At 33.2% G+C, this 23146-nt stretch overlaps 3 protein-coding genes across 3 annotated transcripts in view; all 3 read left to right on the top strand.

The window, feature by feature from the left end:
• Window positions 1-52: 52 nt before the first annotated feature.
• On the top strand, window positions 53-9912 carry LOC140052588 (uncharacterized). The gene is made up of 16 exons (XM_072098208.1): window positions 53-155; window positions 1112-1269; window positions 1835-2048; window positions 2651-2775; window positions 2993-3224; window positions 3388-3585; window positions 3938-4143; window positions 4653-4976; window positions 5235-5442; window positions 5601-5685; window positions 5974-6143; window positions 6694-6807; window positions 6957-7082; window positions 7191-8123; window positions 8245-8546; window positions 8725-9912. The coding sequence occupies exons 2-16, from the start codon at window positions 1171-1173 to the stop codon at window positions 9028-9030; spliced, it is 3642 nt and encodes a 1213-aa protein (XP_071954309.1). The 5' UTR covers window positions 53-155; window positions 1112-1170; the 3' UTR covers window positions 9031-9912.
• Window positions 9913-10251: 339 nt separating this feature from the next.
• LOC140052577 (uncharacterized) lies at window positions 10252-22238 on the top strand. The gene is made up of 18 exons (XM_072098186.1): window positions 10252-10435; window positions 10661-10874; window positions 11204-11328; window positions 12320-12485; window positions 12724-12915; window positions 13354-13559; window positions 13665-14117; window positions 14436-14643; window positions 14905-14989; window positions 15558-15727; window positions 16030-16143; window positions 16355-16480; window positions 16788-17129; window positions 17518-17856; window positions 17961-17996; window positions 18289-19230; window positions 19656-19957; window positions 20229-22238. The coding sequence occupies exons 1-18, from the start codon at window positions 10340-10342 to the stop codon at window positions 20532-20534; spliced, it is 4422 nt and encodes a 1473-aa protein (XP_071954287.1). The 5' UTR covers window positions 10252-10339; the 3' UTR covers window positions 20535-22238.
• LOC140052575 (scavenger receptor cysteine-rich domain-containing protein DMBT1-like) overlaps window positions 22062-23146 on the top strand; it is a 24909-nt gene continuing 23824 nt past the window's right edge. The window contains exons 1-2 of the mRNA XM_072098185.1: window positions 22062-22128; window positions 22499-22813. Of these exons, the coding sequence (XP_071954286.1) occupies window positions 22062-22128; window positions 22499-22813 (382 nt within the window). The remainder of the gene's footprint in view (window positions 22129-22498; window positions 22814-23146) is intronic.

Here is a 23146-nt window from a genome sequence, read left to right as displayed (position 1 = left end):
CATCCCACTTCCGGAATTGATGTTATTATTGTAGACTCTCACGTTTATATCTATATATACCATCGATCTTCAATCAATAACCAACCATTGGACCCCTCCTCCCTGCAACCACTCGAATGACAGGTTAGGCAGATCTGGGTTAGGATGCTGTGCAAGTAGGTCATACTTGGCATAATCATATTGTCAATATGTAGATTTATTTATGTAGAAACCGCTTTCTATCATGGATGGCGTAGTCGGGCCTACTACGTACTAGCTATACTATAGGCCTAGCCTATTGTTAGCTATATTAGTAAAAAGGCCTACTGACACTACTACTAGGATTTTTAGGCTTATTGGAATGGGTAAATTCAATGAGTACGTACGCACGGCGGGAGGAGGCCTATTATATTCTTGTTTTTTAACTATTTAACAATAAAGACGCAACGCAAGAACGTAAGCGCAACGTACACTCACCAATTGTGCTTGCCGAAAACAAAGGCCAGCACGTCCTTGCTCTGCTGCAGCGGAATGTATCGAGTTATGCGGTAACAAAATGACAATGTGTCCAGGTGGTCATGGAATGCAAGTGAATTCGCTTTGTCGTTTGGTTGTTAATAGCTAGATTCTTTGTACCCTTATCCAATGTTCAGCAGGGTTGCGTCTTACGTCTATGTGAACAAGCTAAAACAAAAACAAAAAAGGAGTCTAGTCACTTTTTATGATTTGTTAAAAAAAGTTACCCATCTTGAGAAATGTAGGCCTATTAAATACGGTTTGATTTGATTTGGCATTTTTCCCAAAAAAAAACAAATTCTTTTTCTGAGACGATCTAGTCTTTCAGGACTAGTAAGACGGAATTAATTATGATAGGCCTATTATGTATGAATAGCATATAAAGAGTGTATTGAATCAGAATTACTGTAGGCCTATATAAAGAAAATATTGTGTTTTGTCAATAGTGGGTTTGTTTGTAGCCACAATTTCAATAGATTGGTATTGTTGAAAGCCACCCATGCATCTACCTACTAAAACAGCAGCTACATTATTATAATAACCCTATTTTAGTAGAGGCCGGCCCCATACAGCTATTTAAAGTCAGTGTAAACACATTATTTGTATTGGTTTATAGGGTAGTCATTTGGAAAGTAAATGATTGACACTCATTTGTAAAAAGGAGACCAGGGAAAAATGGAGAAAATTGAAAGTATATTTCCACCACTCTCCGGTATCCATCCTTCGATGACGTCGGAGGCAACATTTTGGGAAGATGATCCGACAATGTCAAAGGTAGTTTATTCATAAACATTTTAAATTTATATTCATACTGTAGTAAAACCTCTGAACGAAAAGAATACCATCTTCTTCTTCCTTTGTTTAGTCGAAATACAACTCCGATACTATCTGTAACGGAAATGTCAAAGGAGAAACAAACAAACAATATCAAATCATTTTTAGAGTTAGTTGAGTTAATGCCACATACTCATACCGACTCAATGGTAATATATTAATATAGTGTTTATAATACATTCATTGTAGCAGTTCATTGTCTTCCGAATGAATGGTGCTTTGATCCTGCATGCTCTTGACTGGTTCGTACCACAAACGTCGTATTGGTAATTTTAATAGCAATTTCCAGCATTTATATTGTAGCTCCTGTTTAGTCTACAAGAGCATAATCTCGAATAGCAGATTAGCATCGAAAATCATCCCACAATATTAAAAGCCCACAAAAGAGTCTTATGTATGTTATTTACTTGGTTCAATTCTCCATCCAAATATAGTATAACAGAAAAGGAAAATACAATTAATGTACACATTTTTTATTTTTTATTGTAAAACTATATTATTACAGAGGATGGAACTGCTTTTAAATTCTTCTCTGTGTGTTATAAGCAACTTGTCTAAAAGTAGAAAAAATCGAGAATTGTTTCGCACTTCTGAGTGGAGGAAAATACTTGACATCTTTAAAGGTTCACCATCAAAATGGAGATGTCTGTATTCTCTGATAGCAATTAGCTACATAGCAGATCCTATCATCGACGTGGAGTTACTAGAGGATAAACACGGTAGGATGAATTATCAATTATTGATTATTTCACATAAACACGGTTGGATGAATCATTAATTATTGATTATTTCACATAAACACGGTAGGATGAATCATTAATTATTGATTATTTCACATAAACACGGTAGGATGAATCATCAATTATTGATTATTTCACATAAATTAACTTAATAATACAAACTGATAGAAGGGCTCTGCTGACGATGAATACGCATTCAAAATGTAAACAAATGTGCTAAATAGTTCTGAAGATGCAAGTCCAAAAATAAAAGTTTTGTAGGCATATTTCAATAATCCTTAATTCCCGGGCGAAACCATGGAGTAAAGAAACACAAGTGAGTTGAACAATCACAAGCGTACATCCTGGTGATCTGACGTGTCGTGATTGGTCAAATTACTTGCGGTGCACTATAGCGTGGTTCCCACTAGAGACGCAACGCAATCAAGTTGACCAATGACAAGCCACCGTTCGAATAATCCATAACTTGTGATTGGTCAATACGTTGCGTTACGTCATTGCGTTGTGTCTCTAGTGGGAACCAAGCTCTAGATAGATTATACATCTAAGTAGATATTTGATGATCTCATTACTTTTCTTAGGAGTAATAAATGAGATAACTTCAGTTTTGGATAACACACTCTCAGGTAAATCAACAGGATTCTCTGTACAGGAATTGGTTGAAGCACTCGTTAATTTAGCTGTACATCCTCTCAACAAAGATCAGGTACGATGACGTCATGTTTAAAAATAGTTATTTTAACTCTCTCCAGATAAAGAATTGGTAAGATGATAGAAAAATTGCTTTCTCAAAGTTAATTTAATATTGTATTAGGTCAAAGCAATTATTTACAAACTCTCATAACAAGCTGTCTTTAAGTAAAATAAATTTAATTATGTGGTCTTTATTAATAAAACTAGTTTTTACACATTTCTGCGAGCAGATAATAGATAAGTCGTTGACTTTCTTGTACGCAATAATGGAAAGAAATGACAAGAGTAGACTAAGGCTGTACGTGAGGCAAGTTCTTGACGAATGGGGATTTAGTGACGTCGATGACTCGTCATCGTCTGATGTTATTGAACACGATCGTCGATTTAGTGACGTCGAGTGCACGTCATCGTCTGATGTTGTTGAACACGATCGTCAAACAGAAAACGAAATAACAATGAAAAGTAACTTAATTAATTTTCAATTTTAATCAATTGCATGCAAATAATGAAATACATATCGAAAAAATAAATAAAATTGTCTATAAATTTTTGTATAACTTTATAAATTGTTCAGAAAAGTTTATAATGTGATTATAAATTAATAAAATTCTAATTTTTAATTTAGGCGAAAAATGTCTTGATAACGAAAGTCAATGTTTAGATAATATTCAGATGTTGGATAATCTTTACTGCGTTTTATTGCAATGTGACAGTTTTGAGAGTGATGACGTCATAGAAATTGTTACTGCCGTTAGACAGATGATTTCAAAAGAAGATCGAAGACAAACCATTCTGAAACATATGAATGAACATGGGTGGCCAGGTAATATCCACTTACTAGTCTACTATAATATAGAAAGCGACAAATCGAATTTGATTACGATGTTAAGAAGTATCCCGTGAGTATTTGGGATATAACGACGAATATATAGGCCTATATAATTATACTATCTTTAATTAATGTTTAATGTATTCTCCTTTTATTTTAGGCGTTTGTTTGGCAAGATACAAACAGTTTGAATGAGATTCATAGCTATATAATAAAAATGTATTAATCAAAATCGAAAGAAATAGTTTTTGCCAATAAACGTTAAAGTCGATGATTATAATAAAGAACCTTACAATTACGAATACAATAGTCTGATAATCTTATTCTACATGTATTACCTTGACAGATATACTTATTCGTATCATTAATGATGTATGGAAAGCGAACACAGAAACAGTTTATACAGATGAGCTACAATGGACGATTATTAAAACGTCAATCGAAATTATAGTTACCTACAGCGATTGTGACCCGGAAGTACTTATTGAACATGGAGCACTAAACTTAATGCACACAATCACTGACGCATATTATCAGCATTTTAAACAAAAGGTAACATTTTGTTTCTTTGGGTGATGGAAATTTAAGTTCAAAGAAAGTCTGCCTGAACTTATGCAAACGTTTGAATAAAAACTTTCATAATTTACAAATCAATAATCTGGACTTATACGTCTATAGACCATCAGTATTGTATTTGTAGAGTCAAGTGGCCGAGTGGTTAAGGCGGAGCTACACAATTGGCACAGGTTCAAGGCACTCTTCATTGTTCTGGTGGTAGAACAGATCACAGATTTAAAACTGGAGGGTCCAGTGTACATATCTGGTCGTGTGCACTTTGAATAACCAAGATCATTTTTCCGAATATTAGGTGTTACCCCGTGTACTGGTCCATTCCTATGTCGTTGTGAACAGACGAGTGAGCGCCGTTTGGTGGTACGCATGTTAGTTTTGAGTACTGTAACATTGATAACATTTGGGTTTTTCAAAACATTTTCACGCCAGGTTGTACACATTACCGATTTTTCCAAAAATTAAATTGGTTCTAATTTTGTTTTACATAGCTTCTTTACCTTGATGAAAAAACTAGTGAATACAGAGGTCAAATCACAAAAAAAGTATCAGAAGTAGACAAGAGTGTTACAACCACCATGACAGAAGGAAAGTCGGTTGACAGTAAACAAGAAGAAACAAAGTTGGGTATAGCCAGTAACATTGATGTGGGCTCCCATTCACATTTTTCAAAAGAAAATGTTCCACAGTCAGAGGAAATGTCAATTCAGAAAGCAGAAGTATTGTCAAGTAGAGATAGAAAAGATGAATGCGGCCATACTACAAATGTCACGACCAGTAGAGAGCTGAAAACAAATAACACAACCAGTGAACAAGTAAGAGAAACGAGGATATTCCAACCATGGAACAATAATCTACACTATACTAGTTTGACAAAAAAAGTGTGATGTGATATGACGCATAATGCCAATACAAAAATATCTAGGCATAGTTACTAATAGTGAGACTTGTATTGTAAGATAACACAAACAGTAACTCTTAGACCAAATTATTTTTTAATTGAGAAGATTTAAAAGAAGCTAAATAACTTTATAACAATATTCCCTTTATGTATACGTATATTTCATGTTTAGGAACAAACAGCTTCAATTCCGTATACGTTGAAACCAGTGAGAGAACACGGTGACGTCAACAGCGATAGAACTATCGCTTATCGTATTAACAGCGGTGTTATGTACAACAGAGCGGTATTTGTGTCTAACCAACCGATTCAGACGTCAAGACTTTTCGAGTTAAAAATTGATAAAGTAGATGACAGTCATAACAGCTCAATGGAGTTTGGTAGGATATCATTTACTTTTCCTTTTTTAAAAGTTAACGTTGAAATATGTTTAATCATTAATTAATTTATCAAACATTTGCTACACTGATATTAACATCATTGTGTAAGTGCAAAGTTGTTAAGTAACTGTCGTTACCGTTGCTTCTTGTTTTTGTAGGTGTCTGTATCTACAATTCATTTCCCGATGATATTTTTTACGAAGGAAATGGTTATGGAAAAGGTAGTGGATTCTGGTTTTTAAGGTTGGTAGTGATGATAATAAACCAATTAAATACCGAACGATGTATGAAGTAAACACATCATCATACATTAGGTATTGATTGATTATGAACTGACTTAATTCGTAAATAAAATTAGTTACCACCACGTAAGCGTGCCACAAGTATTTGACAAATCAAAACACGATGATGGATCATACTAACTTTCGCTTTAATGCTTTGAGCAAGTTTGCGAAAGTGAAATTGACTGATGACTACAACACATTCAATTTTAATTGTGAAAAGAATGTTTATGGAAACTATTTTTTACAGAGATGATGATCTTTGGCGCGATTTTCAAACGATTGGTGGAGGGTACAAACTAAACCTAAGAAACATTCAAGTTGATGATAAAGTAGGCTTTGTTTTACATCGAGACGGTACTTTGGCTTTTCTATATAATGGGAAATATCAAGGCATCGCATTTCGGAATATTCCTGGAGGTGAGTTCTGTTCTAATACCTGTTTATACTGTCACAATATTCCTGGAGGTGAGTTCTGTTCTAATACCTGTTTATACTGTCACATACAATTCTATAGGAGTAAATTGTTAGACTTTAGGAAAACAAAAATTGTAGTTGAAAGTGGGAAACAGCATATAGTCGTGGTATTATGTGGTGCATTACAGTTTATTGGCATAACATAACGTTAAACAACATTGGAATTGTCCTGCATGTAATACTATGTTGTAGAAGAATGTTTTTGTCTTGCTTCCGGTTCCCGTATTATCCTGTTTTCTTTGTAATTGTATGGGCTGCCTCACACAAGCTTTGATTTTTTTTTTGCCCTCTCTTACTTTAATCAAATTATTGTCAAATAATTATTATGAACAGAAATATATGTTACTTTGATTGAGTGTGTTATAAATTATTTCATGTTTTGTAAGTGTATTATGAATAAAATAACAGTGAGTTTGATCAATCATTGTTAAAAAAATAGGTTGAAATAAAGTGATTTATGTAGACGTTGATATTTATTTTATTTTCAATTTAGGTGTGTATGCACTAGTCGCAACAAGTGGAAAATGTGTTCAGGTGTCAATCACAGAAAATGTTGGTAAAATACTTCAGCAAAAGTCACCCGACAGTACCGTTGATGAACCCTTTGGTAAAGAAAAGTTTCGTAGTTTTGATAATCAAAATTCTATTTGTTTTAATAAAAAAAAGACTTATTAATACTTCACCAGAATTGTGTTCATCACAAAGATAGTTATAACATGGCGTATGTATCTGTAACCTGAATTTTCACTTTTTAAGAATCATTTTCTGTTAAGACTGTTGGCAATAATCCTGTGTCCGTGTCACGCATGCGTGCACCATATGGTTTTGACTTCGTTAATGAAGATACACATCCGAAAATGAAAGAGGTCTACAATAAACCAGGTTAGTGTCCTAAGTCTTCTCAAACTATCAAAATATTATAAACATTTGAAAATAACAAGTTTCGGTACAGTAGTAAAAATAATGATAACTTCTTTTTTAATTCTTTAGACGACTCGATAAATGAGTTCTATGTGAAAACAGAACAGGCGCTTAATCCACTATTTGAGATAAATCAGAGATCTAGAAAAGGATACTTAAACGAAAAAGACTTAAGAACATTGATAGGGTTTTCTGTTAACTTGTACAAAACTCACAATAATCCAGCTACTCGAGTGGATCCGATCTCTAACGATCACATGAGGTTCATCACAACAAGTGTTGAACTTCAAAGTAAATTGATAGTACTATTTCAGAAAAATAAACAACTTCCAGATAACACAAATACATTGCCTAAACGATTTCAGCAGGTTTTTGATTTGGTGAGACCATGCTTTGATAACATCAAGGATATGAGTGGTATTGTATGGACAGGCAGCACGAGCGAAGGCTTTGCAATAGCAGATAACAGTGGTCCTGGAATGTCTTACGTAGACGATGAAATGGACTTGATGATTCCTCTTGCTATTGCTGCCGAAGATCCTCATCATACAACCCCTTGTGAAGATTTTAAAATTGTGGATGAAATGAGCAGTAGAATTATGAAAGAAGAAAAAGACGTTAACAAAGAATGTTTTATAACAGAACTGGAAGATATTGGAAAGCGCCAACAACGTCAAGAGTGTCCTACTTTTACATGGCGTCCGTCTGTTCATCCTGGTTACGTAACAATATCTATTCCAGACAGTCTTCAATCATACACGAGCCTAGGATTTACCAAGCATCTCTGTGCGAGATTTTTAAATGGTAAAATTCTGTTAACTCGTTCGAAACTATTAGGTATCCAAGAGGAGTATACCAGAAGACGGCTCAATGCCGTTCAGTCTGAAATTACCAAGAATGAGAATGAAAACGAAAAAGATGAATTTAAAGGAAAACTGAGACTTGTTCAAGAAGGACCTGTACAAACAATTTCTGTTTGTTACGAATCAAAAGAACCAGGCGGTATGTATGACTAAAATCCTATAATTATTAGTTTGAAAGTGTTATGTAGTGTAGTCCATATCAGTAATTAGTCAATTGTAGTGAATGTATTTACATTATGTTTAATTACTTGTTGTTATAGGTTCAGTATTAGAGTTTGACCAAACAGTTGATGTAGCTATCGCTTTGAATGGAGTAAATTGGCCAACCATCGCCAATCCTTGGATATCAAGAAAGCGTGAATGGCCTAAAAAAACAATTGTAGAAAAGATTATTACAGACGGCTATCATCTTGTTCCAAAATATTATCCTGCTGGAAAAGGAATCGACTTAGAATGGCGGTTGTCGTTTTCTATGGCAGAACGTACATTAGCACATACATTTACAGAAAATCAACGTAAATGTTATATGGTCTTTAAGAAACTTTGGAGAAAATGTTTTAAGGTGGGTTTATTTGAATTGTTGCATGGCACCGAACGTTGAAGTTAAAAGTTAAGCATGTTTAGTCTGATATAACTGGAGTGTCGGAGATGACCATTAAGTGTGTTTTAGCTTGGTTTGTTTAAGTACCGCTATTTAAATATAAGTTGTATTAATGTTTATTATTGGTAATTTGTTACAGGAACCGAAGGTACTGTCCTCCTATCACATCAAGACCACCATGTTTTGGCTTTGTGAGAGAACATCTCCAACTGATTGGATAGATTCTAATCTGGGTGATAGATTTCTAGATCTTCAAAATTTCCTTATTCAGTTTTTACAGAAAGAAAATTTACCTAATTACTTTATTCCAGAAAATAACATGATAAGTAACATTGACGCAGAAGATGTGAAAGTAATTCTAGCCAAAGTGCAGAATGTTCGTCGTCACCAAGCATTCTATCTGAAAGATCTGGTTGCTCCAATATCATTCTTCAATTTTAATTAGTAGTGGCATTAGTAGTGGCAAGATGGAATGGGGAAGAGAGTGCTGGAGGCTTATTTTCCAGGGAAGAGAGAAGAGGAAAACCAATATGCAAATGGGAAAAGACTATAACAGATGTGTTTGGCTCCCTCTATGGAGAAAGCAAGTAGGATGACTGAAGACAGAAGATAGTTTCAGAATACTGTTAGAGAAGCCACAGTGCGATCAGAGTTTGCTTTGACGATGACGAGTGAAATTTATAGTATCTGTAATTCATAACTATTAAACCTCTTTTTACATATATCTAGTAAATTCACATTTCCCACTTTGTAACATGTGCATAACTGAAGATAGATTTGCAAAACATGCGGTAAACACTATAAGTTTATTGTAATATAAATATATTATACAAAAACCATGGACCTATTAATTAATGTATAGCTGCATACTAAAACGAACAGTCATAACATTTTTGTAAAAAACTGTTTTATTAATATTTAGTATGTTAAGGGTTTGCTTAATTTATCATTCAAATCAAGAGATGGGAATTAAAACGGTATAAAACCTTCTATTAAAAGTAGAAAAATATGAGATCAAATATCAATAAATACAGTAAACGGTAGTAATTTGTATAATAACTTGTTTAGTTTTCATATGAATATATTAACTGAATGTGCTAATACAAATAGACCTATATAACTAAAAAGGTGCCCCAATAATTCATGAAAATGATGGTGTACGTGCTAACGAATTAACTGAAATAAACTGTTTGATAAAGAACATTCCTCTGATCATTACAACGTTACGTTCCCGGTTTCCCTTCCGGAATGTGAGCATAATACCAGGTTCATAATAATACCGTAGTGTAAAGACCAAACAATGCTGGTAGCACTCAGTAAATTGATTTGTTTTGGAAGTATTTAAGAAAAACCGTCACAACATTTTTACGAGTTTGTTTTTATTATTTCACGGTCGGATTATTACTCGCAATTAGTTCTACAATGTTATGTACTATTACCAAATTTAAAAGTTCTTTTATATTGAGGAGGATCACATAAGGAATCGTTCAATATTTGATTGTGTATACAGACCAATGATTTCCCATAACAAACACTTTGCTTAATGAAGCATACTTACCATTATTACAGAAATATTGTCTGTTTCAAACAAAACAATTTTTGATAATATGTTTTAAGCGGTACCACTAAATAAAAGACTCTTTCGGTATTTGTTTAGAAACGACTACGAAATCGTGGCGGCTTCGCCAAGCTTGCGTCGCGCGCATTCACACCACCTCCAAGATTATTCTCTATTTTTAAGACTTGGCAGAAACATGGCAGAATTGGAAAGTCTCTTTCCACCAATATCGGGCCCTTTGATGCCCCCTCGTCAAGGAAACTTTTGGGAAGATGACCTGAAAACTTCACAGGTATTGTAATTCTCTTGTATAATAATTGATGATAAGATGACAAAATTGAATGTACTGTTAGATGTTGTCATTGCTTGAATAATCCTAATACAAATTAAAATCCTTAGATATCATTTGTTTTATCTGATGATGATGCTGTGAAGATGATAGCCCACTATATTATTGATATTATTAATTATAATAGTATCAAAATAAATATTTATCCATTATGTTAAATTATTACAGAGGATGGAACTGCTTTTAAATTCTTCACTGTGTGTTATAAGCAACTTGTCTAAAAGTAGAAAAAATCGAGAGTTGTTTCGCACTCCTGAGTGGAGGAAAATACTTGACATCTTTAAAGGTTCACCATCAAAATGGAGATGTCTGTATTCTCTGATAGCAATTAGCTACATAGCAGATCCTGTCATCGACGTGGAGTTACTAGAGGATAAACACGGTAGGACGAATCATATCAATTACAACAAAACTATATTATCTATCTTTAATTTCCATTCAAGAGATTATTTTCAATATAAACAAAACTAGACATTACACCAAATAGCATTACAGAGATTTATTATTTGTTTTATCAACATTAACTGGATTTCATTGAGACAGCAATCAAAATAGTTCTATATATTTTTTTGGGTGAAATAATGACCTAATCCTAATAAAGTCACAGAATAGAATGTACTATTAAGTTATCTGCTTGTAATATTTTGTAATATTTTCAGTTATTATGTATTTTTGTTTGTTTTTAAAGTTGACACTTTTTCTATTTCTTAGGAGTAATAAATGAGATAACTTCAGTTTTGGATAACACACTCTCAGGTAAATCAACAGGATTCTCTGTACAGGAATTGGTTGAAGCACTCGTTAATTTAGCTGTACATCCTCTCAACAAAGATCAGGTACGATGACGTCATATTTGTCTTAAAATACAAATTAGAATAGTAAATTAATTAAAACAAGTGTGTTGGTCATAAGTGAGCATTGGAGAATACATTTGGGACTCGCACAAGGTTAATTTATAATCAAACATGAAAATAGATCTATGTCTTGAAGTACGGTAACGCTTCAAGAGCGCCAAAGAGGAAGTGATTTTAATTTTATAATAATGAATAGATTAAACCGAACTCTAATCTGCCCCACTATAATAACTTCACGGTTAAAAATTCAAAAGAATGCATTCATATCTATGCCAATATTATTATTTCTAACTGAAGCATAAATCCTGAAACAATATATAAAAGCTTTTCCACCATGGAACACAAAACTAGCGTTTCAACGTAGTTTTATGCTGAGATTATGTTTCAATGCTATTTCCTCTATATTTTTTCAAAATCTAATGGTAGATTTAAAACAGCAGCAAATTGTAATTTTCACATCTTTTATCAAAAAGGTCAACAAATTCGCATAAATATAATGTTGTTCATCCTAGAAACAGTGTTATTGTCTTACCATTTTATAATAGATTTCACAACACCGAGGTTACTGTTAGTCTAACAACAGCTAAAAATATATTTCATCTTTAAAACAAATTATAGATTGCACATTTTTAAATTGTTATGAAATTAGTTTATGTTGAATTACCGTATACACATTTACACAACTCTGTTCTTTGTCATTACCTTCTTTTAAATGAAACTCGATAATCTTACAGACAATTGTTTTAATTCAAAAGATATTTATGCAGTACCCTAATTTATACTCATACAAGATTGTATTTTCTTGTAATACCAAAATAATAATGTTTTAAAATAAACACAAACGATTACGTGTTTAGTACACAGTGCGTAGCATAAGTTCACTGAACTGTTATAAAAATAAATAATTTAAATTTGATTAAATAATAGCATACTTCATATTATTATGTTTAGAAAAATAATATTTAATATTTAGATAATTGAAAAATCTGTGCCATTGCTATGCAAAATGTTAAAGAATGCTGACAATGAGAAACTTGTACGCTACGTAAAGCAAGTTCTTAGCGACTGGGGAGTTAGTGATGTTGCTTGCCCATCTACTGATGAACAATGCCAAGAAGGATATGACATACAAGATAAAAGTAATTACTATATTCATAATTGTTTTGTTTGGAATGCTCAGCAAAATATAATCGATATTACTGTTTTGGTAGGCGTTGGAAAGGTAGGAGTTGGAAAGGTTAAAGAGAACTTATAAAGGAACATAGAGTTTTAAATGTAAATTTGAAAATAGAAAGATGCGCATGAGGTGGTACTGGTGGACAGTGTATAATTATTGTAGGTTAATAGGTATGTAACGTTTGTAATAATTTACTTCAGGCGAAAAAACTTCGGAAAGTGATTGTCTTGATAATATTCAGATGTTGGACAATCTTTACTGCGTTCTATTGCAATGTGATAGTTTTGCAAACAATGACGTCTTAGACATTGTTACTGCTGTGAAAAAGATTCTTGCACCACAACATGAGAGAGAAAGTGTTCTGAAACATATGAATGAGCATGGATGGCCAGGTAATATTTACTGCTTTTAGGTCGTGTTTCCGCCACCAAAAATTAACCGATAAAGATTAAGTGATGATTTACCGATAAACTGTCTGCGGAAATGGGGTTTAAACGATTCCACTCGAGATAAATGTACCGATAATTATCTCATTCAAATCGGATAATTATCGGATAAATACCTGAAGGACAAATTGTTGTTTGATAGTAACTGATCACTTTTTTATTTATTTTTTATATTTAACAAATTTTTAACCAAATTAGATTGTAAGGTACAGTGCAATACCATGTCTTTTTTTTTTACTATGACGGTATTATAATTTCTTGTCCAAAATTATATTATCTAAATTGTAAATTTCAAGAAAAGGTGAGAGAAACAAAAGACAAATAAAAACTAAACATGAATAATATATATAATGAAAAAAATATATAAATGTATTCATTTAACAGATATACTTATTCGTATCATTAATGATGTATGGAAAGCGAAAACAGAAACAGTTTATACAGATGAGCTGAAATGGACAATTATTAAAACGTCAATCGAAATTCTAGTTAACTACAGTGATTGTGACCCGGAAGTACTTATTGAACATGGAGCACTAAACTTAATGCACACAATCACTGACGCATATTATCAGCATTTTAAACAAAAGGTAAATATTATGTTTCTTAAATGGAAAAAGAAAGACAAAAAGGGACCTCTTTATTCTGATTTTTTTTTTATTGGTAAGACATTGATTTTATCTCTATATTCCTAGCTTATAAACCTTGAAGAACAAACTAATAAATACAGAGGCCAAAGCATAACCCAGAAATCAGAATCTAACACGGCTTCTAACAACACGCCAACTGAAAGTAATACAATGAACAAAGACGAAGAAGGTACGGAAATGTGCAAAGCCAGCAAAGTGGATGCTTCACATTCAATTGATGTGACCAGTAAGGTCGTCAAGACAGAGATAAAAGCAAGTTGCAAAACCACAAGCAGTAACATGGATGAACTTATTGGTGAAGAGAAAAATGGTGTAACCAGTAAAGAAGATGAAACAGATGACCAGAGAGATGTCAATGTAACCAGTAAAGAAGATGAAACAGATGACCAGAGAGATGTTAATATAACCAGTAAAATGACAGAAACAAATAGCAATGCAAACAGTAGAACAACCGAAGAAGATGTCCAACTGTCAATAACAACAAAAACAAGTAAACAAGTAAGAGTAACATTATAGCCTAATAATAAGGAGCCTTCGATTTGCTCGTTTATCATCGTCTGAGAAAGCGCGTCACACCATCTCCACCCTCCTGCACACAATAATCCTAGTCGACAAAAATCGAAGGCTTCTATAATGTACAAACTCGATAGTAATTTTTACTCTTACAGGTATCCCCATCTTTACTGTTATTATTCACTCGATTCTCGTACGGTAACATGTCCAGCGACCATGAAGCTGCAGTAGACATCGCCAAAAATAATAGCCAAAAAGAGTCATGTTCGAATTCTGATAAATACATGTTTTAATTGTGTTTAGGAACATACAGCTGCGGTTCCGTATACTTTGAAACCAGTCAGGGATCACGGCGAAGTCAACAGCGATGGAACTATCGCTTATCGTATAAACAGCGGTGTGAAACATAACAGAGCGGTATTTGTTTCTAACCAACCGATTCAGACGTCAAGACTTTTCGAGTTAAAAATTGACAAAGTAGATGACAGTCATAACAGCTCAATGGAGTTTGGTAGGATATCATTATTCCACATTATTATGCAATCAAGATTGAACCTTTAATATTAATAATAATAATAATAATATATTCATCATGTTCCACAATTTGGTGTGTGTAAATTTGTATGATTCCGTCCAGAAATTTGATTTTTAATGAAAAATATATTTAATTCATTGGATTTTTCGTGGAATTTATTTAGGATGTTTAGAATCATTAAATATCTTCTAATTATTGTTTAATTTGATAATTAAGCAAATCAATATTATGTTTTAGGCGTCTGTATCTACAATTCATTTCCCGATGATATCTTTTATGAAGGAGATGGTTTTGGAAAAGGTAGTGGATTCTGGTTTTTAAGGTTTGTGAAAAAACGTCAAATTCTAGATTCTTCATTATATATTCATGAAACCTTTCTGTAATCAGGAATATTATAGTTGTAAGTTTGATTTTTCTACGATACATTGGTTACTTCCCTGTGTTAAATATTCATTGGCTAAAGGGCAGTAAGCAATAATTGTTGACTCTCGCAAAAACAAACAAACATGGCTAACATAGAATAGGCGGAAGAGCTACATTGTAGCGCAGTATAACTGGTTGGTATTGCCACACATCAGTAAGAGAAGTTTAGAAATATATCAATCAATTTGGCCGTACTGCAACACATTTATTTCTCGAGAATAAAAACTATTCCAGTGAAAATGCATACAACGTATATCAACAACAACATCCCATTCTGTAAGCATAGCTTTAATTGTAGGATCCCAACAATGTATTATCATAAATAAAAAAACATGGCACTATATTTTTTTTTATAACAATAAACAATTGAAATAAATAAAATATTGTAATGAAAAAATAATTTACTGTAAATGAATTGTGGTATTCAATATGTGTATCTCACGATTCATACACAATTCTGTTTTCAGAGACAATATCCTTTTTTGTAATTTTGAAACGATTGGTGGAGGGTACAAACTAAACCTAAGAAATATTCAAGTTGATGATAAAGTAGGCTTTGTTTTACATCCAGACGGTACTTTGGCTTTTCTATATAATGGGAAATATCAAGGCATCGCATTTCGGAATATTCCTGGAGGTGAGTTCCCATTAAAGGATGAATATGATTATTGTTGACCTAATTTGAATTTATTTGGAAAATCTCAACATTACATTACAACTGAAATTATTGAAAAACATATCTGTTAATTAAAAATAAGATCTTAAGATACAAAAGTACTAATTTTATCTTCAGTTACAGTTCTTTGTCCTTATGTACACTATGGTTCCTTTTTACAGGAAATTATTTATTAAACAATTTAACAAACAAGACCATTAATAATAATATTAATAATGATGATGATAATGATAATAATACGCCTTTCATTGATTTATGTTTAGCTGTGTATGCACTAGTTGCGACAAGTGGAAAATGCGTACAAGTATCAATCACCGAAAATATTGGACAAATAATTCTTCAAGAATCACCTGACACTACGAATGATGAACCCTTCGGTAAATATAATGCATTAGATTATATTTAATCATAAAGTAAAATATTGAGTCAACTATACAGTATACCACATCGGATGGATTTAAAGACAAAAAATAGGGCCTTTTGCTTGTGTTAAATTTGATACCACGCTATCCCAATCTTTCATTTAGGTCTACATACTTTTTATAATTACTAGGATATTTGATATGACATTTTCTTCTCTTTTCAAAGAACAATTTTCTGTTAAGGTTGTTGGTGGAAAGTCTACGTCATTGTCACGCCTTCGAGGACCCTATGGACTTGACTTCATTAATGAAGATAAAAATCCTAACCTGAAAAACATTTATCGAGAAAGTAGTGAGTTTACTTCCTTGATGTATTTTACAGTTCAACATCCTCAGGTCCGGACAAGTGTCTGCTTACGACAGATTCGGCAGATAGAAGGCCAGGCCTTTCAAGCACACATTATTTCGCGACGTTTTAAAAGCAAGAATTTCACGTCGACTATGTCAACTGCTCCCTATTACGGCATTGTTATGCTATGCGCATGCGCTAGCCGACTGCATGGTACGTCGACTGGAAAATTTGAGTGCTTGTTCATAGTAGTTGTGTAGTTCATAAAGTGGAATAAATTAATAATTAATATCGATTGCATTTTTTACAGAAGCTATACCAATGTTGTCATCTGCGCCAAAATTATTGAATAAGACGAATAGCTCAGTCAGTGTATATTGGCCTGCTTATGACGTCAGTAATGACGACTGTGGTACACAACGGCAAATTGACGAATTCGTCGTTGAATACAAAACTACTTTCCCTAGATCAGATTTCAAAGAAGCAGGTTCAGTGGACGGAAGTAGTACTGAACCGGAATTTGAGATAACCAACCTCAGTCCAGGAACCTTTTATGCGATCAGAATAAAAGTAGTTAAAAACGTGTCATCAGAAAATGACAAGACTATGTTTACTTACAGTCCTAATGCAATATTAGGCACAACACGGAAAGGTAACATGCTTGAATTTACTACCCTATTGAGTGGGTGGCATCGGCGTTGTTTTGTCTATAATTAATTGTTAAGCAATTATCTTTTCTTTTTAAATGAAGGTTGAAGCAGCTTCAGCACACATTGTTTTGCGTCGTTTTCAACGCAAGTGGATCGTCCTCTCTTGTTAGGCATTATAATTTATGTATACTATCCCATTTAATTGTTTAGTAATGATTGTCTGCTGTAGATGTAGGTTTATTTTGTATAGTAATTATATTTGGCGTAAAAATTGTCGGAGTTCAATTATACAACGTAATATACACAAAATCGTAAAGTCTATCTACAAGTGTTGACTTGTTCATAAAAGTAGAATAAAATAATAATTAATATTCGATTGCATTTTTACAGACGCTATACCAATGTTGTCAGCGCCAAAATTATTGAATAAGACGGATAGCTCAATCAGTGTATATTGGCCTGCTTATGACGTCAGTAATGACGACTGTGGTACAGAACGGCAAATCGACGAGTTCGTCGTCGAATACAAAACTACTGTCCCTAGGTCAGAGTTCACAGAAGCTGGTTCAGTGGACGAAAGAAGTACTAAACCGGAATTTGAGATAACTAACCTCAGTCCAGGAACCTTATATGCGATCAGAATAAAAGTAGTTAAAAACGTGTCATCAGAAAAGGGCAAGACTATGTTTACTTACAGTCATCAAGCAAAAGTAGAAACAACACGGAAAGGTAACATGCTTTAGTTTACTACCCGATTGAGTGGGTGGCATCGGCGTTGTTTTTTATTTATATTATTTGTTATGTATTTGATTATCTTTTCTTTTTAAATGAAGGTGGACGCAGTTCAAAAACTGGTTACCGAATGAAAAGTGAGTTTTTGTTTTTAAATATTGTTATTATAATAATTAAGAAACTAGCGCTGTTTCGTACCACGCCGAGTGTGTTAAAGAGTCTCTTTCATGGTATTGTTCAAAATCGATTTGATAGTAGTGCGGCGGAACAGCACTAGTTCACATAATCATAAATGTTAGTATAGAACACCAGTCTGTTCTATAGTGTCACATTAAGTTATTGCGGAAATAAACGCAAACGTAATATGCCCTATCTAACAATACATTCACTAAGCTCCTATTTAGCTTACTTTATATGTTTCATATTCAGGTGTAAGGTGGTCTGACCGCTTTTTGACAGAAGCTTTTAAGAAAGCAGAAAATTCATCTGCTGAATACGACGAGATTAACCAGAGGTCTCGAAAAGGATATCTGAATGAAATCGACATAAAGACAGTCATCAAACGTTCTGTAAGTTTGTATAAAATACATAGTGATCCCGCTACACGAGTGGATCCGATTTCAAACGAGCACGTGGCATTTATAACAACAATTCTTCGGATTCAAAGTGAAATGCTAGCAAAGTTTCAGAAACATAGTACGCCGCCAGAAAACACAAATACATTGCCTAAACGATTTCAGCAGGTTTTTGAGTTGATGAGACCATGCTTTGATAACATCAAGGATATGAGTGGCATTGTATGGACAGGCAGCACGAGCGAAGGCTTTGCAATATCAGATAACAGCGGTCCTGGAATGTCTTACGTAGACGATGAAATGGACTTGATGATTCCTCTTGCTATTGCTGCCGAAGATCCTCATAATACAACTTGTGAAGAATTTACGATTGCTAATGACGTACCCAGAGGAATGATGGAAGAAAAAGAAGATGTTCACAAAAAATCTTTTATAACAGAAATGGAAGATATTGGAAATCGCCAACAACGTCAAGAGTGTCCTACTTTTACATGGCGTCCGTCTGTTCATTCTGGTTACGTAACAATATTTATTCCAGAGAGTCTTCAATCATACACGAGCCTTGGATTTACCAAGCATCTTTGTGCGAGATCTTCAAGTGGTGAAATGCTTTTAACTCGTTCGAAACTATTAGGTATCCAAGAGCAATATACCAGAGGACGACTCAAAGCCGTTCAGTCTGAATTTACTAGGAATGAAAACAATAAAGTAGATGAGTTTAAAGGCAAACTGAGACTTGTTCAAGAAGGACCCGTACAAACAATTTCTGTTTGTTACGAATCACAAGAACCATTTGGTAGGTTAAACAAATTATTCATAGTTATGATACCAGAATTGTAATGCTTCCTTAGTATGATTTTATCAGTTGGCCCATGGTTTACTTTTTAACAACACTCAAGAAATCGTCGACAGATTAATAACAACTTATACAAATTGAGGTTGAGATAGATATAGTGGAATATACCGTACCGGTAGGTTAAGAAAAAGGCAGAGAAAAAACCCTAAAATATATATTGTTAGGCCTATAGAAAGCCCTGCTACATGGTCCAATACCCAAACTATACAAATACAAGAAGAACAGAATTAAGAACACTTCAAAAAAGTATCCAGTAAATGATACTTAATCCTCATAGTTTGTATATATTCAAATCAATTAATTCCCCACCGATAGACAAATACAATAATGTACCTAAAAATGCGTATTGATTGACAATGTCACAGGTTCAGTACTACAGTTTGACCAAACAGTTGATGTAGCTATCGCTTTGAATGGAGTAAATTGGCCTACCATTGCCAATTCTTGGGTATCAAGACAACGAAAATGGCCTCAAAAGACAACTGTAGAAAAGATTATTGCAGACGGCTACCATATTGTTCCAAAATATTATCCTGGTGGAAAAGGACTCGACTTAGAATGGCGGTTGTCATTTTCTGTGGCAGAACGTACGTTGGCACACACATTTACAGACCAACAACGTAAATGTTACATGATTTTCAAGCTACTTTGGAGAAGACACTTTAAGGTGAGTTTGAATTGTGAATAAAATAAATGTCACTTAATTGTACCGTTGTTGCACGATACAAGATAGTAAAGAATATTTAGACTTCAACACTACAATACTAGTACTTGGTATGTTGACTATGAACTAAGCTAGGTAATTTTTTAACTGTTTATATTTAAAATGAACCACTTTATGTAGATGGCGAAGGAAGACGACACGATATAGTCTATGAATTCAAATTCGATATTGATTGTTTTAATGGAGTATTATATTTGATTTATTTTCATTACAGGAACCGAAGGTACTGTCCTCCTATCACATGAAGACCACCATGTTTTGGCTTTGTGAGAGAACATCTCCAACTGATTGGATAGATTCTAATCTGGGTGATAGATTTCTAGATCTTCAAAATTTTCTTATCCACTTTTTGCAGAAAAGAAATTTACCTAATTATTTTATTCCAGAAAATAACATGATAAGTAACATTGACGCAGGAGACGTGAAAGTAATTCTAGTCAAAGTACAAAATGTTCGTCGTCAACAAATATACTCTCTAAGCAATCTAGTAACGCCATCCACATTTTTCTTTTCTTACTAACATTGGCCAATGAAAATACTTGGCTCATGGTGTTAAATGAGCAAGATATTTTGGTTTTAGTCATAATCAGTTTATAAAAAATAAATCATATATATGGTTTCATAACTACCACCGTTAAGAAAATATAGCCTTACCTGGTACAAACATGGTAGGTCATACATAATAAAAAGACATTGATATATTACCAGAAAATTTGTTTAAAAGAATTAAATTATTAGTTTAAGGTTACCTTAATCTAAAGTACTTAAGTTCCGTTATACGTTTCAAAGATTCTGTGTAGGCTTTTGAATCTTGGGTTTTCTCGAGTGTAGTTAGGCTGGGTTTAGTGTTGGTATCACACATCTTAAAACAGAAACATACTTTAGACCATCTAGATGTTTTAAGGTATCATAGGTTTATGCACTATAACGCCATGGTTTATTTGTATGTTTTGGAAATATAAATCTAGATGGTTACCCATTACACCAAACTCACATCCAAGTATAATTAATTTACAAAACACAATAAAAAAGGGTTCCGATGGAGATTGTTTTATGTAGGACAATTTTTACAGTAAGCCTAGACGGAGGTAGCGTATGCACTCTCGGAGTGCCGTCTAGTTTGCTTGGTTTAATATTGTTGTTTGATAATGATAATGATAATGATAATGATAATGATAATGATAATGATAATGATAATGATAATGATGACGACGACGACGACGACGAATAAGTTGTTTTGTTGTACATTTCTGTGTTTTTATCCTTGTGTGATCCATTTGATCGACATAATGAATAAATAAAATATAAACAAATATTTAATATACTAAATATCTATTCAGATGTTTTGCCATATTCTGACGTAATTTGTACTTTATAGTAAGTACATTGAGAATAGTCCCACCTGTGAAAAGTGTTCTCAATGTACTTAGTATAAAGTACAAATTACCTCATGGTATGGCAAAATATCTGACTCAACACCCTGACGCAAAGCTACTCCACAGTATAGTTACAGCAGACTATTACAATACTATAGATCTAGTTAATATACAATGTTTAGCTCACAGCAATAATTAAATTCAATAGCAGTACATTAAGTGGTCATATCGTATGACTTTTATCTTGGGACAATATCTCTGTTACGATAAAACATGATCTGTCAATTGTCAGTTTTGTCAATACATTCAGTCTAAAAATTGACATGAAGTAATGAGCACACTTTGATTGGCCAACACTTATATTATTGATTTAACGATATTTCATGTAATTATTTCCTTAATCGACGAGTAAATGTCATTGTTGAAATGTTTAGTTGTTTGCTTAATAATGTAATTACTAATCTTCATCAAACTTCATCATTTTTAAATATTAATTCCTGTTAATAGTTTAGAGCGTATTTCGCAACAAAATGTAAAATCGTTTGCATTTCCGCGTTTCATGTTACTCGGTAATAGTTAGATTCAGAGTGACTAGCTTTTTACAAATTATATTGTTTTTTGGAGAAAAAACATAAACAAAAACAATTACTGGATGACGGTTAAAGCTCATTATGTCACAATTAGGAATTAGTTATGTGATCTTTTTCATGATTGTTATGCTTGATACGGTAAAAACAGGTAAGTTTAATCTGCATTGTATTTCAAAACTAGCAGCCATAGCCTAGAATTGGTACACCCACATTTCATTTATTTATTACTTATTTATCATTTAAAAATAAAAACACTGTAAACTGTACCTGTAAAGAAACTTTTGCTGTTTTTGTTTAAATTATTAGTATTATTAAAATAAAAATAAGACAGGTAGATTTTCGTAATGCCGTAACGACTAATTTTGGGATGGCCATCAAACAAATATGAGAAAAGAAATAATAATAATAATGTAAGGATATTGTTTCCTGCCTCATCCTCTTCCCCTATATTTATAAGTAAAAATAAAATAAAATTATGCCAAAATTAAAAAAAAACACATTTTTTTTTGTTCATTAAGAGATTCGTCTCGTTGGTGGTCCAAGCCAAAATGAGGGACGCGTTGAACTCTATTATAACGGCGAATGGGGAACGATTTGTGACGATGGTTGGGATATGCAGGACGCGACAGTAGTATGCCGTCAGCTAGGATATGTAAAAGCCACTGGAGCTCCAAGTTATGCCGCATATGGTCCTGGAAATGCTGCCTCACCCATCCTGCTTGATCAGGTAGCGTGTTCTGGATCAGAGAGCAATATCCTTGATTGTGGCAACCGTGGTTTGAATGTGCATAGTTGCAGTCACAAAGAAGATGCTGGTGCGATTTGCAGAAATTGTAAGATCATACTACTGTATTTATTTCATAACTAATGCATTTGTGTTCTTTATATTATATGGCTAGTGTTAAACTATTCAAAACCAAACATAACGTCTGAAGATTATTGTTTCACATGAAAAGTGTGTACAGTGTAGTGCACGTATTTTGATGTTTATTTAAATTATTATAAGATACAGATATAACAGTCTTTCATTTTAATCTGAGATAATGATGAAGGCATTTACGATAATCTACTAGCCTCCTGAATCATAAAATCGAAATAAATTGAAATAATCTTCCTTGATGATGTGCTACTTGGCTAGTATTTAAGCATTTTAATTTTTCTCTCCA

This window comes from Antedon mediterranea, chromosome 6 (genome assembly GCF_964355755.1).
Source record: "Antedon mediterranea chromosome 6, ecAntMedi1.1, whole genome shotgun sequence".
NCBI classification, from domain to species: domain Eukaryota; kingdom Metazoa; phylum Echinodermata; class Crinoidea; order Comatulida; family Antedonidae; genus Antedon; species Antedon mediterranea.
This window is presented reverse-complemented; position numbering and strand designations above follow the sequence as displayed.

Excerpts from the sequence above, each read along its gene's own strand:
- LOC140052588 (XM_072098208.1), top strand. The coding sequence starts at position 1,171 with ATGGAGAAAATTGAAAGTATATTTCCACCACTCTCCGGTATCCATCCT. Across the intron at positions 5,443-5,600 it reads TAACAGCTCAATGGAGTTTG|GTGTCTGTATCTACAATTCA; the intron begins GTAGGATATCAT and ends TTGTTTTTGTAG. Across the intron at positions 7,083-7,190 it reads AGAGGTCTACAATAAACCAG|ACGACTCGATAAATGAGTTC; the intron begins GTTAGTGTCCTA and ends TTAATTCTTTAG.
- LOC140052577 (XM_072098186.1), top strand. The coding sequence starts at position 10,340 with ATGGCAGAATTGGAAAGTCTCTTTCCACCAATATCGGGCCCTTTGATG. Across the intron at positions 16,481-16,787 it reads AAACATTTATCGAGAAAGTA|AAGCTATACCAATGTTGTCA; the intron begins GTGAGTTTACTT and ends CATTTTTTACAG. Across the intron at positions 17,857-17,960 it reads AGTAGAAACAACACGGAAAG|GTGGACGCAGTTCAAAAACT; the intron begins GTAACATGCTTT and ends TTTTAAATGAAG.